The following is a 17,229-nucleotide window of genomic DNA, read 5'->3' as shown; positions in this document are numbered from 1 at the left end:
GAATACTGTATGGGTGCCTCAGTTTCCCCTATGCATTTCTCAAGGATCTAGATGGTGGGATATGGGGGTGTGATTGTTGTAGAGCCCTAGAGGGCCAGTGTGATGCCGTCTGCACAGAGAACGGCCGAAACCCTGTCTCCGGGCAACTGATGGCCTGGGCTACTCTCCTGCAAGGTGTCAACTGAAGGTGTTGGAGAACAGAGAGATCAGGTGGCCTCCTAATGCCTGGAAAAGAGACAAAGGCCAAAGGAGGGAGTGTCACTGCCTGTGCAGACTTCTGGGAAGCGCACGCTGTGGAAGGGGATGCTGGGATGCTTTGGAACTACTCCATACAAAGCCAGTCAGGACTCTGGGGGAGCCTCCTCTCTCTGAGTGTACTGTCTCCAGGGCAAGAAGCTTACACCTTCCTGGGTCTGACGTCAGAGCATTCAGCATGCCCTTCCACACCGTGCGCTTTCCGCAGCGAGTGTGCCCAGGCAGGTCCTGGGGCAGCCAGAGGTCCCAGCACCCCAACTCTGCAGTCAGACGTGACTGTGAGCCAGCCGGTAAAACAGAAGGTTTATTAGACGACAGGCTCACAGTCTAAAACAGAGCTTGTAGGTACAGAAAACAGAACCCCTCCTCAGTCAGGTCCATCTTGTGGAGTGGGGAGCCTAGACCCAAGTTCTGGACCTCTCCCCATTTGCCCAGCCAGCTCCAAATTGATGCTCCCTCATCAGGTGGCCTCCTTGTCCAGAAAAGACACAAAGGCCAGATCTCTTTGTCCCCAACACTTTCAGTTGGCACCTCCAGGGGAAACTGAGGCACTCACACAGTATTCAGAGAAAACATTAAGAGCATTCTCACTGTGTCACAATAGGTGCAACAAAATTTAATACCGTATATTGAAGTGCTGCTTCTGACTTTCCATTTTTAATTGACCCTTGTAATCCTGAGGTGCTGACGCGTTGTAGCTTCATTTTATATCGGCTTACAGGGTGAGAGCGGGGGGGCACCACCATTTTGGGCACCACCAAAAATTATACAAACCTGCCGCCTATGAAGACGTGCAGAAGTGAGGCCTTTCCTGCCCCAGCCCAGACTCAGGGACCCTAAACAAATGGTGGAATCAGAGGGCACAAAGCACAATCAGAACCCAGAAAGGAGCCTGTGACCCCAGTACGACAGAGCAGAGATCGGAGTCGAAAGTGCTCCTCTCAGTGTCCCAATTACAAGTGCAAACCAGTGTGCCACCATCTTCTCAGGAGCTGCAACAGCATCTCCCTGGGAAACAATGAGGCTCACACTATGGAAACTGACAGGAGGACGCGGCAGAGCAGCCGGCGCAGGAATGAAGAGAAATGGACCCAGGGATTAAACTCCAAACACACTTGTAACCCCGTCCTGAGCACAGTGCCTCAGTAACAGTCTCCCCAGTGCTGTGTGCACAGCTAACACCCGCCTACTCCAGCTTGGTGTTTCCCTGCAGCCAGGGGCGGCTCTAGAAAACAGGCTGCCCCAAGCAGCGCGGTGCGCTGCGCCGCCCTTCCCCGGTCCCGCGGCGGGTCCCCTCTTCCCGCGGCTCCGGTTGAGCTCCCGCAGGCATGCCTGCGGCAGGTCGACCGGAGCCCGGGACGAGCGGACCTGCCGCAGGCATGACTGCGGCGGGTGCCGTGGTCCCGCGGCTCCGGTTGACCTGCCGCAGTCATGCCTGCGGGAGCTCAACCGGAGCCGCGGGAAGAGGGGACCTGCCGCAGTCATGTCTGCGGCAGGTTCGGTCGTCCCGGGCTCCGGTGGACCTGCCACAGGCATGCCTGCGGCAGGTCCACCGGAGCCAAATGCCACCCCCCAGGGAAAGGGCCGCCCCACGCGCCTGCTTGGCGCGCTGGGGTCTAGAGCCACCCCTGCCTGCAGCTGCACCCTGGGTAGGTCACACCCACCCCTGACAGACACTGCACGGCCTGGCTTTAAACCACTTTGGCAGCATGCAGAGAGCTTGCCCTGCCCATGGCATCTCACTGAGCTGAAATGGCTGCTTATAACCATCTGGAGATTAAACTCATAGACTTTAAGGTCAGAAGGGACCATTATGATCATCTAGTCTGACCTCCTGCACAATGCAGGCCACAGAATCTCACCCACCCACTCCTGTAACAAACCCCTAACCTATGTCTGAGTTATTGAAGTCCTCATATTGTGGTTTGAAGACCTCAAGCTGCAGAGAATCCTCCAGCAAGTGACCCATGGACTCATGTCTCAATGCTCCGGTGAGTGAGAAGCAGAGGGGCAGGACCTAGCCTTGTATGTAAAACACTTTCCTGCATCATAGAGCAGTGTCCTTATCACTGGCTTCATCATGCTTCATATTTCACTGGCAAAGAGCTTTCCTCCCACTCCCCATCCCCTCTGGATCGCCGCTGGTCGTTCCATCCCCTCACCACCTGGGAACCATTATTACCCCTTTGTTCTACTAATTACCCCATTCGATGCTGTCCCTGATTCTGGCCAGATTTTCCTCTTGGATGTCATCCAGCATCACTTCGACTCCTTCCCTTTGACAGCAACTATTTCTGTGCAGAGTTTTTCCTTCAATATGATTTAGCTGCTTTTGTGCCAAGGGATGAGGTAAAGCCGGCTGAGTCATTGTAACCTTGTCTGTGTGTCTATGATTTCCGAGAAACAGAAAGAGTTCTTCTAAAGCATTTGCTGGGCTGTGCACCTTCCCCAGCCCCAATCCATGCACACGGGGCAGCATCTGGCTGAGGCCTGACTCTGCACTACAAAGTTAGGTCAATATAGCCACCTTGTGTCGACCTAGGCGTGCAAGTGTCTACACGTAAATGTGTGTCCCACCAAAGTAAGTCCCCCATTATAGCCACACAGTCACACCAGTGCCTCGAGCAGTGCTGAGCCAGGGTCAATTGACGGAGGCTGACGCAGCGTGAGTGGAGACACCGAGTTACTTGTTGACCTAACCCATGGGCGGGGAATGAACCGTGGGCTTGGGGAGGCCACACCCCACTCATGGCTGGCCTGCTCCTTCTGCCTGGGGCTCTCCCCTCCCACCCCCTTTCCCCGATGGAGCCCGGAGACCCCCCCACCCTCCGCCCTGCCCGGGCTGCCCAAGCACCTCCAACCGTGGAGCACTGCGCAGGCAGAGCGGCCCGTACCCGTGGCCCCAGTAATGGCAGGTGGGGAATGGGGCAGCACAGCCCCTCCCCCTCCCCCCCAGCCCCAGCACAGCAGGCAGCACAGGCCCCAGCCCCTGAGTACCAGGGGGTGGGCAGTGCAAGCCCCGGCTCCAGCCACCTGGACTCCCTGTCTGCAGGCCAGCCCCAGCCCAGCCCGTCAGCCCCAGCCCAGGGCAAGGGCACCTGAGCCCTCCCCAAAGTGGGGCTGGAGGTTCCCACCCCCCGGCCTGTGATGGTGGCAAAAGCAGCCCCCTTCCCATGTCCCAGACCCCCACCCAGGGCAGGTAGAGGGTCTGCGAGTCTATGGCCCCTCACAGCTGCCTGCTCGGCTCTTACCATGGCTGGGCTGCAGCTCCGAGCTCCTCCTCTCCCCTCAACTGGAACCGGATTGGGGCAGATGTGAGGCCACGATGTGGAGTCACAGACCCTCTACTTGCCTGGGCTGGGTGGGGAGCTGGGACATGGATCCACTCTCAGCCCCTCCCCCCCCGCACCCCAGGCAGGTGGAGGGTCCATCACAATTCCCCACAGGTGCCCAGACTCCCTGACCAGTCTCCATGCCAAAACAGGGACGCGTGTGCCGTTCTTTGCCCCGCTGCAGTTCGGGTACCCCCCATCGCTGCAAATCCATCTGCTCTGGGTCTGTCACACCAGAAATCTGGTTCCTGTCTCCACTGTGTGCAGGTTCTCAGGGGTGTATGAAGTCTTGTTTCATTATAGCGGCAACTAAGGTGAAGACTCGCTTACTGTTTAACAGAGAATTTTCTAAGTGCTCTGAAATGAACCTGCTGAATCAGATTGTCTTAAAAACTGCTGTGCCTTCTGGAGGTGCCAGGCAGGGTTAATGGTCCATATTTGGGATTTTTGACTAAGAGGGTCCTGAGATGAAGCCTTCTATAAATCACACGAGATCTCAATTTCCTAGCGCTCAGTGTTTTTTTGTTTGCCTCTGAAACTCAAATGGCTGTTTCCTCTCTCCCTCCAACCCAGGGCCGGCTCCAGACCCCAGCGCACCAAGCGCGCGCTTGGGGTGGCGTCCTGAGGGGGGCGGCAGGCAGCCCCGGTGGACCTCCCGCAGGCATGCCTGTGGGAGGTCCATCGGAGCTGGGGACCAGCAACTGCCAAAGCACCCCCGGCGGCACGCCGGCGCAAATACTAGAGCCGCCCCTGCCGGCAGCCGCGGGGAGCCCAGAGTCCTTTAAATCCCAGCTGCGGCTGGGAGTCAGAGGACTCTGGGCTGTCTGCAGCCGCGGGGAGCCCAGGGGCCTTTAAATCTCAGCCGTGGCCGGGAGTCAGAGGGCTCTGGGCTGCCCACTGCGGCAGGGAGCCCAGAGCCTTTTAAATCCCAGCTGCGGCCGGGAGTCAGAGGGTTCTGGGCTGCCTGCAGCCGCGGAGAGCCCAGGGCCCTTTAAATCTCAGCCGCGACCAGGAATCAGAGGGCTCTGTGCTGCCAGCTGCAGAGGGGCTGGGCCAGCAGGAGGTATGGGGGGGCACTGGTGGGGGGGAGCCCAGGGCTAGGGCAGCAGGAGGGTACAGGGAGAGCCCAGGGCTGGGAAAGGGGGCAGCCAAATTTTTTTTTACTTGGGGCAGCAAAAAACCTAGAGCCGGCCCTGCTCCAATCCAAACCCCTAACCCCACTCCCACTCCTACCCCCGCAGGTGTTCTCACCGTCTTCAGATTGATCTCACCGAGTGTCTGCCCCTTTCGGGAAGCAATATTCCCAAAATTCTTCAAGCTAAAATTTGGAACTACAATCTAGGTGAAGCCAAACTGATGTACCAAAGACAGTCAGCGGCACATGCGCTATAGACCCATAAGCCTTACAGCTCCTCCTGGCAAATTGGTTGAATCACTCATTAAAGAAAGGACATCAGGAAGGTCACGATCCCAGTGGCGTAGCCAGGTTCTAACATCAGGGGGAGCGAACACATGAAAAAAGGTGCCACCCGACATATCAAATTACACCTCTACCTCAATATAACGCGACCCGATATAACACGAATTTGGATATAACGGGGCAAAGTAGTGTTCCAGAGGGGCTGCGCACTCTCATCTCTCCTGAAGGGGTGCTCGGCAATCTGTGCCCCCTGGAAGCAGGCAGCACACAGAAGCGGGGAGGGGGGGCACAGTTCCCTGCATAAGAGAGACAATCGGACAGAGATGGGCAGGGTCTGTTGGGGGTTTGCATGGGGGAGATGGGGTGGGGGGCAGCACTGGAGACTCCAATGCAGCACCTAGCCACGCTGGCTCTGTGCATCATGAGGCCACTCGGGAAAAGGAGGCAGCAAGAGAGAGAGGCCAAAGAGGGGGGGGTGCCCTTCCCCTCCCAGCTGGGTCTGAGTGTCCCTGATCTCAGAGTCTCAGCGCTGCAGGCCCCCAGCCCCCAGGTACTGGGCTGCATGGATTCTGCCAACAGACATCACATCTCACTAGTCTCAGAATTCTTTGCTTTATTGACATGTCCCCTGGACAGAGGGGAGCCATTGGAGCTGCTCTGGCTTCCTTTCTCCTAGCCAGTGTTTGATCCACGACGACCCTTTGCCTCTCACCCCACGTCTGCTTAGCTTGTCCGGGAGCCTCCTGTGCAGGACTTTGTCAAAGGCCCTTTGGAAGTCTGAGGGTCTGTGCACACGGGAAAAGCTGTGCAGGGGCTCCCCTCCCCAAGCTAGCTTGACTCCAGCTAGTGCAGGTAACAATAGCTGTGTAAACAGCGCAGTGCAGCCCTCAGAGGGGCTAGTGCACAGAGTGCTCACTCCCAGGCCATGCCAGACCAGAGGCCAACTTCCCTCATGGCAGAAGGTTCCATGCTAGGTCCGTGTTGTTTAACATATTTATTAATGATCTGCTCAGGGCTGGGGGTGAGCAGGGAGGGAGCAAAATCTGCAGCTGACAACAAGGTACTTAGATTAGTCAGATTCAGAGGGGGCTGTAAGGAACTCGAGAGAGACCTAAAGAAGCTCTAGGAACAGGCAATGAGTGAAACTCACTGTTGATAAATGCAGAGTGATACCCACTGGAGGGAAAGATTTAAACTCCTCAGACACTTTGCAGGTTCCTAGGGTAATTGTACTGACTCATCAAAGGGTCCTGAGTGTCACTCTAGGCAGCTCGGTGACGACCTCTGCTCAGGGTGCTGCTGTGGTCAAAAAAACCAGCAAGACATTAGGGTCCATAAGGAATGGGCTAATGCAAAGAATATCACAGTGCCTTTAGCCCAATCGACAGTGTGGGATAATGGGATATTGTGGGCACTGGTCATCCCGTCTCTAAGAGGCGATTGCAGACCTGGTGGGGAGCTCAGAAGGGCAATGGGAATAGTCACTATCCAGAGTAGTTTTAATTAAAGCTGACAAATTTCAGGCAGTGTATTAAACCTCGTACTTCAGGGGTTAAGTAAATCTCTGTTAGAGACCAGCATGAGATGTATCAGCTTGTGGGGTGGAGGCAGCGTTGTCCCACATCTGCCCCTTGTGAGGTTCTTACACCTTCCTGTGAATCATGAGGAGCTGGGCTCTGTCAGAGACAGGCTGCTGAACTAGATTGCAGAAAAAGGGAGCTGAGGACAGAGTTGTATTTCAAACGGTTAAATGTTCCCAGTCACCCAACCCCAGACCTTGGGCTTTCAGCATATGGGGGAAGAGAGAATCTATCAGATGTTGCAGACTTGGGGAAAAGAGTTGATCAACCCAACTGCTTCCCTGATGGGAGAGAGGTACCAGCACTTCAGCTCTCTGGTTCACACGCTGCTCTGTTTCCGATGCTGGGGCAGGTTGAGAGCTGTCAGGTTACCCAGTTCCTATAAAACACATCTGGAATTCAGAGTAGTAGCCATGTGGTCGCTTGCTAATCAGGTTCCAACTCCACCCCACACAAATTACATAAATCAATAATTGATTCTATCTCTGTCTTTCCATAAGCACTTAGTTTCAGTTTTACTTTCTATCGGTGACATAACACAAGCATCCCTATAAATTGCTCTCAGTCCTGTTGGAGCCCCAGTAGCCTGGCCGGACGGCACAGCGGCTGGAAGGGGCTCCAGAGGCTGCAGGAGGAGCACACGTTCGTTCTCCAGGCACACAGGTATTGTTGGCTGCTTGTCCTACACTTGGTTGCAATGTCTGACTAAGGAATGTGTATAACTTAAGATCTGTCACTGAAAATGCTCCTGGGTTACAGGAAGAAAAAGGATTTGACTGGCAGAGCTCTCTCTCTCTCTCTCTCTCTAAGTCTGTCTGTACAAGATCCAGCTGATGCAGGGCCGGCTGCAGGCACCAGCTGAGAAAGCTGGTGCTTGGGCGGCAGATTCTAGGGGGCGGCTTCCGCCCACTGCTAGGGCGGCACTGACGCTTTTTTTTTTGCTGCTCTGGCCGCCCTGTAGGGGGCGGAGGAGGGCAGCGCCCTGCAGCAAACTCAGCCGGGCAGCCCGCGTCCTTCCCTCCCCGCCCACCGGAGCAGCTCCGAGCTCTCCCGGCAGGCGGCGCGGAGGTGGTGAGCGCCCCCCCTTCTCTCTCCCCCCTCGCTCCCTCCTCTTCCCCCATTAGCCCGGGCGCGCGCTCTGCAGCACAGGGAGTCCCCTGGCTCCGGCCGCCCTGTGGGGGTTTTTGGCGAGGTTTTCCCCAGCGTTGCCGGCCGCGCCGTTACCCCAACCCACCCCCGCTTTGCCGCCCCAGCAGCGCCGTTTTTTTGCCCGCCGCCCCCCGCCCGCGCGCATTGCCGCTCTGGCCGCTGTGGTTTTGTTTCTGTTTTTTCCCTGCTTTGCGGCTCCGGTGGCCCCGCCCCCCTCCTTTTTTTTTTTATTCTTGGGGCGAGCCAGAGCCGGCCCTGCACATGACTTTACAAATGACACCTCTGTGACAGCCTGGGGCTTTCAGCGGCTAGTATAGATTCAGCAACATTGAGATCCTCCCAGCCGAGTTTACCTGATACCTGGGTACCACCTTAAGGAAGCTGGTCTCCAAGATAGCTGGGTCGGGGGTAGTTTAGAGCTTGGATTAAAAGCACCAGCTTCAGCTGGTTTGGATTCATGATGTTACATCGCTCGTTACAAGGGTTCAGACAACTGCTGGTTATTTATTAAGAAGTTCACAAATCACAAAAGCTCAGTGAGTTTTAGCAGAAATGAATATTCTTTGAACACTTCAAAGTGAGGAGGTTGCAAACACCTACACTGCCAGAGAGCATTTCATCCCGAGTATTCTGACTAGTTTACAAATCATGAATACACTTGCAGAAGTCAGGAGTGATTCACCAACCAAAAATGGGACAAGCTCATCATTCATTTGACACACAATGTCTGACCAGCTGTAGTTATCACCAGGGAATGACCTATAGACCAGAAAAACCTGAACACCGCGAATCCATGTTTATAGAGGGGGCATCCTCTGCAATATGATGCTAAAGATACTAAATTTATGAGATGCTTTCAAATTAGCATGAGATTATTAACCGAGTTCAGTCAAAGCTCTCAAGGATCACCTACTGGGTGATTCCATCTCTCTTGGGAATTGGCATCAGCCCCAATAAAAATAATAGTAATTGTAAATTACAAACGATGGGCGCTGATGACTGATCGTTCCTGGCGGCCAGGAAAACCAGACTCCCGCCCGGTCACGTTTATGGGGATTGTTACTTTTAATTTTCAAAGGGCGAGGAGAGGGGATGGCTGGAGAGTTTCCATTGTTGTTCGTTCATGAAAAGCACCCGGGTGGGGCACGGGCGCTAAGCGGAGACTCGCCGAACAGCGACGTGGCTCCGCTTTAGGGAAGCGGCGGATAGCTGCGCGGTGTGTAGGAAAAGCCAGTCCCGGCCCGGGCACTGATCGGGGCAAAGCCATCGAACCGGCTGCGATCCGTGCCGGGAACCTCCACCACCCTGCCCCGCCCCGCCCCGCCCCGCCCGGCCCGGCCCGGCCCGGCCCGGCCCGGCCCGAAGGAGGACCCCAAGCGCCGGCTGAGAAGAGGGCTCGGACCCAGAGCGGGAGCGGGCAGGAGGCCCAGCCGCGCTCAGCGGCGGGGTTTGAACCAGGCGCTCGCTGGACCTACCAGCTGACCGCTCCCGCGGGAGTTACAGGGGAACCGCAGAGAGGGGGACAAGCGGCGAGAATTTCACTCCCGTTTCGGAGGGGCTGGGACACCCCGCAATTGAGAGCCTCGGGCTGGGTCTCCGAGGCTAGCGCCGGACGGTGCCTGGCCGAGCGCTCCCCGCTCCTCCCTCGGCCCAGGCTGGGGGGACTCCCCGGGGAGGGGGACCCTGAGATCCCCGCTGGGCCCGGCAGCCCCGCAGCCTTGAGTTACTCACCTCATTGAGCAGCCCGGCCCCGCCACCCCGGTTCCCGGGGATTTCTCCTCTCGCCCCCGTCACTCGAACTCCTGGGTGAGGGGCTGCTTCTAAAGCGGGTCCCCCCTTTCCTTTCCCGAAGGGATCCCGCCGGGGAGCTGGAGAGTTTGGCCAAGGCAACACTTGAGGTCTCTCTGGGCTCTGCAATCGCTCGATTCCTGCCTGGTGCCGAGCCTCGGGTTCACATTCAACAGTCACCGATTTGCCAATTGCGTTCTGAGCCGACACTCGACTCACCGTGCTGGAAGGGAAAAGTGGGGAGGCTTTAAACCGGTGCTTCAGGCTCAGCACCTTATCTGTCTGTGGGCTACCAACCCCTCCGGTGGCCCCGTTCTCTGGGCGGGCCAGCAAGGCGCGTCCGGTTTAGACTAGGACGAGGGGGAGAAAGAGAATTCAGGATCGAACTGGAAGCTCTGTGCTCTGTCCAGGGCGCTGACTTGCTGGGGCAGGGCTGCCTGTCGCTGTCCCTGGTGCTGAAAGGCGGATCGGCCTCACTCCGTCGGAGGTTCTGGGGGGCGATTGCATTTTCTAGACAAACCCAGAAACACACACGGAAAATACTTCAGTTTTTTTTCTTAAACTGACTCTGATTTGTTAAACAGTCCATGCCCCGCACCTCTTTCATCTGCCATGTCCATAATTATGAGGGAAACCACAGTTCAGTTGCGCTGCTATAATCTCACATTGAATCTATTTCCCCAATGTTAAGTATTCTCACACCTTCTTGTCATTATCACTACAAAAGGTTTTTTCTCCTGCTGATAATAGCTCATCTTAATTAATTAGCTTCTTAGAGTTGGTAGGGCTACTCCCACCTTTTCATGTTCTCTGTATGTGTGTCTATCTCCTCACTACGTGCATCCTATGTAGTGGGTTCTAGCCCAGGAAAGCTTATGCTCAAGTAAATTTGTAAGTCTCTTAGGTGCCACAAGTACTCCTGTTTTTTAATCTCAATGTAGTTATCTTTAAATCTTGCCTTGATAGCTATTTCTAATACAGTAGTTCCATTTTTGCCGCCAATGCAAAGCTTTCTTTAGGTGTTAACTGGTGTCTTTGTTTTTAGGCAGTGGCTGGAGTCTGTGAAGTGTATTTTGATCATCGAAAAACTACTGGTACTGCTCAATATTTCTGAGACACAATCTAAAATAATGGAAGAAAGGCCTGAATAATTCCTTCCTCCCATTTTCCCCTTATCTTTACTTTTTGGATTGAATATCATCTAATGTGACTTGAGATATTAGGACATCTGAACAAGTGTTATTATTTTAAATAATTGTTCTGTTGCATCACTATTGTAATATTTTAATAAGCTGGGTTATTAATAACTATTACCCATTAATGGATACCTATCTAGGCATGGCTCACAAAGTAAGAGGTGTATTTAGTTTCCAGGATACACAAGAAATATTCATAAGAACCAGCACCACGTGTCTCACCTTGCAACTGTTGCAAACTTTCAGATGAATCTTCCCAGAGCAGATAAGCAGGTAGGGAAATGCTGTTCTAGGGAACTGATCAAACCTTCCCAGCAGTGATTCGGGAGGGTGCTTTTATGACAGTAGATTTCTGAGGCAATAAAACTTCCAGAGGGGAAAAATGCCTGTGACTCTTTTGATTTGTCCATGGTCCAGTTAGGGGGGGAAAATGCCCCTTGACACTATGATAAGAAGGACCGGACCCATTCTTCAGTATGAAAATGAAGGACCATTCAGAAATAGCTCTCATGTAACTCAATCAAAGTGAATGGATTTAGGTAGGGATGGTTCTGACCATTATGTTCTCTTCCAGTTCTGCAGTTTCACATTGGAGTCTGGTTTTGAAGGTTTTTTGTTGAAGAATTGCCTCTTTTAGGTCTATTATTGAGTGACCAGGGAGATTGAAGTGTTCTCCTACTGGTTTTTGAATGCTATGATTCCTGATGTCTGATTTGTGTCCATTTATTCTTTTATGTAGAGACTGTCCAGTTTGGCCAATGTACATGGCAGGGGGGCATTGCTGGCACATGATGGCATATATCACCTTGTGCATATCTCTCTTTCAGTGATACACAGGAAGGTTTCAAGTAAACAAGGCCATTTGCAACCAATTGTCCTGGTCAATGGGAGCCATCAAGTTCCTAATGCCCCATTGATGGCCCTCACCTGGTGACTACATCAGTAATACAAGTTCATATGTTATATTTCTAACTTCAGATATAAGAATGATACATGTGTATGAACAGGATGAACACACGCAGTAGATTATAAGTTTTCTAATGATACCATACAAGGGGTATTCAGTGTTAAGCATATTTCAGTTATGTCATATTCAAAAGCATATTTTCATAAAGCATATGGCGTGCAACGTCACAACTACAGCTGGTCAAAACTTTTCTGACGGACTCGACAGATCAGCACCTTCCACGGGAACATGTGAGTTTAGTTGAAGGATCACCCTCCTCCTGCTGGGTTGCCGTGTCTTGGGAATACATTGAAACAATGAGGAGTCCGGTGCTTATGCCCAAATAAATCTGTTTTTAAGGTGCCACCGGACTCCTTATTGTTTTTGTGGATACAGACTAACATGGCTACCCCCGATACTGGGGAACACATTGTGTTTCAGGGACACCAAAACAGCAGCCTGAGTGGCTGGAACATTTCGGTATTTCTGAAACAAAATGTATCAGACTTTTAGTCCCACTAAAAATGTCCAGCTTGGGGGTTTTGGTCCTGAATGGAGACAGAATATCTTTCAAAAAATCAATTTTTTTCATGGGCTGGAATTTCTGTTTCCTGGCCAAATAACAAAACCATCCCAGCTTCCCCCTGTGCTACTCACCTACCGGATACTGTGACCATTTCCTGTAGTGTTGGCAGGACTACAGGATTCATTGTGTGAAATGCACAGGCACAGAATTAAATGTATTAACAATATGGCAAATTGTCATTAGTGATTCAAAAAGGTCAGGGTCCAAATCACTCTTGACCTGCACTTATTGTAGTCACTTACACCAGTGCAAGGTGGGTGTGAAACACGGCCATTCTGACTGGCAGCATTTCACACCCACTCTCTGCTCACATTGCTGTGGTGTCTCCGCAGTGTGCAGAGCTGCAGTGAATCAGGTCCCTTGTCCTCACCTTCCAGGCCCTTCTTGTTCTCTTCCTGCCTACGTCTTTCCTCACACTGTCTCCCAGTCCCCTCTTCTTACTGCTTCCTTCGGTTCCTAATTGCTTAGATCCTGATTCTCCCCTGCCTGGTGCCTGCGTCATTTTTGACACCTGTGCAAAAGTGGGTTTAAAATGCTACCAGACCAGAGTGGACACGTTTCATACTCACTTTGTAGGGGTGTCAGTGACCACACCAGGTGTAAAGCAGCAGAAAGTCGGCCCTGGTCTCCTACCCAGTCTGCCTTATCCTGTCCAACCATCTCCTCTCCTTCAACTTTCTCCTTTAAACCCACTTCTTCCAGCAACCCTTCCATGGCTGAGCTCACCAACAATTTCCCTTCACTATTGCCCAGTGCTCTGTGTTTACACTAGACAGTGAGATCACTGAACTCCCCCAGTCATGTCAGTACAATAAAAAATGATGCACAGAAGCGTGAAACTAGCCCTTCTGCCAGGCTCCTGCATGGACTAGTTACCGTTGGGAATCAGTTTCTGGGACCTCAGTATGTTGCACCTGAGAGTGTGTCAGGAAGCGACACAGAACCATGCTCACAAACTCACACTTCCAGTGTGATGAACCAAACTCACCTGGTTGGAGAGGTGTGAAGTCCACAGCTGAGGAGGTGTTTGAATCTGCCCCCTGGAGGACGTCAGTGTAATACAAGTTATTTCTTGCAGGTGAGATGCAGAGGAAAGTGTTTGGACGTTAAACCATGGCCGGGTCAGCTGACACCATTGTGATGCCGGCTCTGGGCCGCCCGTTCCAGCTGGGGATGCTGTACGACTGCCGCAAAGACACCCTCATCCCAGGTAATTCCCCAGCTGTAGCCCTGAACTCAGGAGTGAGAGGAGGGAAGGTCACAGTGTGAACCCCTTCATACCTGAGAATGAGCCAAGTGCGCTGTGAGTGGCCTGGTTACGGGTATTATGGAAATGGCCCTGCACATTCCCCAGGGTCCGGGCTGAAGTAACTGGATGGGGCAGGAGATACGTGCATTGGGGGACCTGCTGCCATTTGTTCTAGGTCAGTGGTTCTCCCCTTCTTTGTGTCTGTCATAGTTTACCCTCCCCCAGCTCCCACCACACAAGTACATACACCAGTAAAAGAAAATCAACATGCAGCTCTCACTGCAGATTACAAACAGTGAGGCCTTGATTCAAACAGAGCCAACGATCCATTGTAATAAGAGCAAAAGCAAACCTGCCACTGTGGTCCATGCTTACAATCAAATGTGCACCCCGCTCCCGCCTCGTAGCAAGCGGGATAATGTACAGATGGCAGAGAGCTCGTATAATGCTTCGCAGCTTCCCAGAAATTCATCAGAATGCACAGCACCACCTAGAGTCAAATACACAGCACCATCCAGAATGTAAGATCAACCCAGGATCTACCCCGCCCCTTCCCAGAGACCCCGCCCCTTCCTCGAGGACCTCCCCACTCACTCCATTCCCCCCCTCCCTCCGTCGCTCGCTCTCCCAAAGGGTTGGGGTGCAGACTCTGGGCTGGGGCCGAGGGGTTTGGAGTGGTCGGGAGAAGCACTCCAGGCTGAGCCTGGGGCAGAAGGTTGGGGAGCAGGAGTGAGGGGTGCAGGGTCTGGGAGGGAGTTTGGGTGCAGGAGGGGCTCCAAGCTGGGGCCGTGTTGGGATGCAGGAGAGAGTGGCGGGTGCAGGCTCTGGGAGGGAGTTTGGGACTGTGGCAGGGGGTTGGGGTGCAGGAGGGAGTGGTGGGAGATGCTTACCACAGGCAGCTCCATGCTGGCGGTGCAGCGGGGCTCAGGCAGGTTAGTGACCACTGCTCAAGAGTCAAATGCACAGCGCTTTCTGAGAACCTGATATGTCTGGAGGAATCAGCTTTGCTCATTATTCGTTGCTGTGGGTAAAATGTGGCCAGTGAGGCTTTTTCTCCTAAAGCTTCTCATGCCCCCCAGTGTGAGAACCTCTGTTCTAGGTCTGGTAGAACTAAAACACATCTGGTAAATGGTGGGGAGTGGGGGGTGGGGTAGCACCCTTTTATGGACACCCAGCCGTCAGTTAGCTATAAAAATCCTTCTTAGCAGGATTGCATCCTGCTTGCATCCGAAGAAGTGGGTATTCACCCACGAAAGCTCATGCTGCAAAACTTCTGTTAGTCTATAAGGTGCCACAGGATTCTTTGCTGCTTCTTAGCAGTGGGATTCTACTTGCTTTGCCTGTACGGGATTAAGAATCTCACTGAAATGCGTAGGTAGAAGGAACTGAGTTGGCACCTGGCCAAAAGAGCCAACGGGAAGACTAGAAACTTTTAAAATTGGAAAAAAAACTTCCCTTCTGGGTCTGTGTTCTCTCAGCTGGAGAGCCAGAGCCAGCAGGTCTGCTACAAGGAGCTTGGTCCAGGTATGAAAATTCCTCATTATTCATACCTAGAATTATTCATTTGGAACTACAGATCTGTAAGTAGCACAGGGAATGTTTAGCTAGATGGGATCAGGTTTATCTCTTTATTTTGGGCTTGTGGATTTCTCTGTGCTGAACACAGGTGCTTTTCTTTTCTTTTGTAACCTTTACGCTGGACCCCCAGGGAGCCATTTCTGGTGTTTAACCCTTTTCAGTTGCTCTTTAAAATCTAGCAACAGCCTGATTTCCCAGATGAGCTGGATTTCTTTTTTTAACTAAAAATTACCCTTTTGAAGAACACGATTGGACTCCTGTATCTTAGGCGGTAAAGAGGCCTGTGCGCATGTTACTCAGTTAGCTTCTAAGAGGGACAAAGCGTTCCAGGTTCAGCTGGTGGCAACAGCTGATTTCTTTTTCTCTTTTCTCTCTCGGCTCTTCCCCGGAGGAGGGTGAAAGAGCTTGAGGGTGCCCTACAGCAGCAGTTCCCAACCTTTCTCTTTTGGAGGGCCCCCCAACACTCTATAAAAACTCCACAGCCCACCTGGGCCACAACAACCGGTTTTCTGCACACAAAAGCCAGGGCAGGTGTTAGGGGGTAGCAAGCAGAGCAATTGCCCAGGGCCCCATGCCACAGGGGGTCCTGTGCAGCTACACTGCTCAGGCTTCAGCCCTGGGTGGTGGGGATCAGGGCCCTGGGCTTCAGCCCCATGTGGTGGGGTTCAGCTTTCTGCCCTGAGCCCTAGTAATGCTGGCCCTGCTTGGAGGCCCCCCTGAAACCTGCTCGAGGCCTCATAGGGGGGCCCGGACCCCAGGTTGAGAACAGCTGCCCTAAAGGAAGGAATTCCCAAGTGCAGCTTCCTAGGCTCTCAAAAGGGTTTTTGCATTTGGGTGGTGGCAGCACTATGCCCCAAGGCCAGGGGGATCTGTAACCTTGGGAGTTTACTACAGGCCTGGAGTGGCCAGTATTATTTTTTAAGTCTTTGCGGGCCCCCACCTTCTGCACTCAAAGTGCTAGAGTGGGGAATTAGCATTAACAACATCTCATGTTCCTAATTACATGAAACTTCCCAGCTGGGAAGATTTATTTTCTCCTGATCTTTTCTCAGGGTGACTGCTCTCTTACATCTCCACCCACCAACAAATAACGTCTAAACATGGAGCACATGACTTATGAGGAGAGGCTGAGGGAACTGGGACTGTTTAATCTGCAGAAGAGAAGAATAAGGGGGGATTTGATAGCTGCTTTCACTACCTGAAAGGGGGTTCCAAAGAGGATGGAGCTCGGCTGTTCTCAGTGGTGGCAGATGACAGAACAAGGAGTCTCAAGTTGCAGTGGGGGAGGTTTAGGTTGGATTTTAGTAAACACTATTTCACTGGGAGGGTGGTGAAGCACTGGACTGGGTTCCCTAGGGAGGTGGTAGAATCTCCTTCCTGAGAGGTTTTTAAGGCCCGGCTTGACAAAACCCTGGCTGGGATGATTTAGTTGGGTATTGGTCCTGTTTTGAGCAGGGGGTTGGACTAGATACCTCTTGAGGTCCCTTCCAACCCGGATATTCTAGGATTCTATGATATCACAGGCTAGTACATTTCACCTCATTCCCCCTGTATTGAGCCCAGGAACTTGTGTTTGACTAAAGTCAGCTTGTGTTTGACTCTGATACTAGGCTGCCACTTTCTCCCTGACTCTTCTCCAGCCCCCCCGTCCCCCAGAGGAGCTCTCCCACCTGAAGGTGCACCACTGGATCCTCCAGCTGGGGTGCTGGCTCTGCCCTATGCCAGGCCATGTGCCGGCCTCCTCCCCAGTTCCTCGCAGGCTGAGCCATTAGCAGAGCTCCCTTTGGCACGACAGGGGTCACTAGTGCGGCTGAACAAACATCCAGCATCGCCGCTCCCGCGTGGAACTGCAGTCACAGCCCCTGGGCGGCTCCCACTCCACATGGACCCAAGAGTTCAGCTTGGCACTTAGGGCCGTTCCCTAACTACTGAGTTTCAGCCAGTGCACAGAACCAGCCCGGCCAGAGAGCAAACTCCTCCCTTAGTGCGCACACAGCATGTGCTTTGCTCAGGGCCCGACTGAAATGCAGAACAAACATGTGCTGCACTCGCAGGCTATTTGCACTAATAGAGCAGCGATGTAAAGTTCGTGCAAAAGGAGGTTTCCCTTTGCCAGGAATTAATTTCTGCTCATTGTGTAATTTCTGGCT

The 17,229-nt window shown here is 53.0% G+C and overlaps 1 protein-coding gene across 1 annotated transcript in view; it reads left to right on the top strand.

The window, feature by feature from the left end:
- The first annotated feature begins 13,365 nt into the window (after window positions 1-13,365).
- Window positions 13,366-17,229, top strand: part of LOC120392691 (stonustoxin subunit alpha-like) — a 34,014-nt gene continuing 30,150 nt past the window's right edge. Inside the window, exon 1 of the mRNA XM_039517427.1 lies at window positions 13,366-13,462. Within this exon, the coding sequence (XP_039373361.1) occupies window positions 13,366-13,462 (97 nt within the window). The remainder of the gene's footprint in view (window positions 13,463-17,229) is intronic.

The sequence above is a fragment of the Mauremys reevesii genome, unplaced genomic scaffold (genome assembly GCF_016161935.1).
Source record: "Mauremys reevesii isolate NIE-2019 unplaced genomic scaffold, ASM1616193v1 Contig11, whole genome shotgun sequence".
Lineage (NCBI taxonomy): Eukaryota > Metazoa > Chordata > Testudines > Geoemydidae > Mauremys > Mauremys reevesii.
Note: the sequence above shows the minus strand (reverse complement) of the source record. Positions and strands in the feature narration are given on the sequence as shown.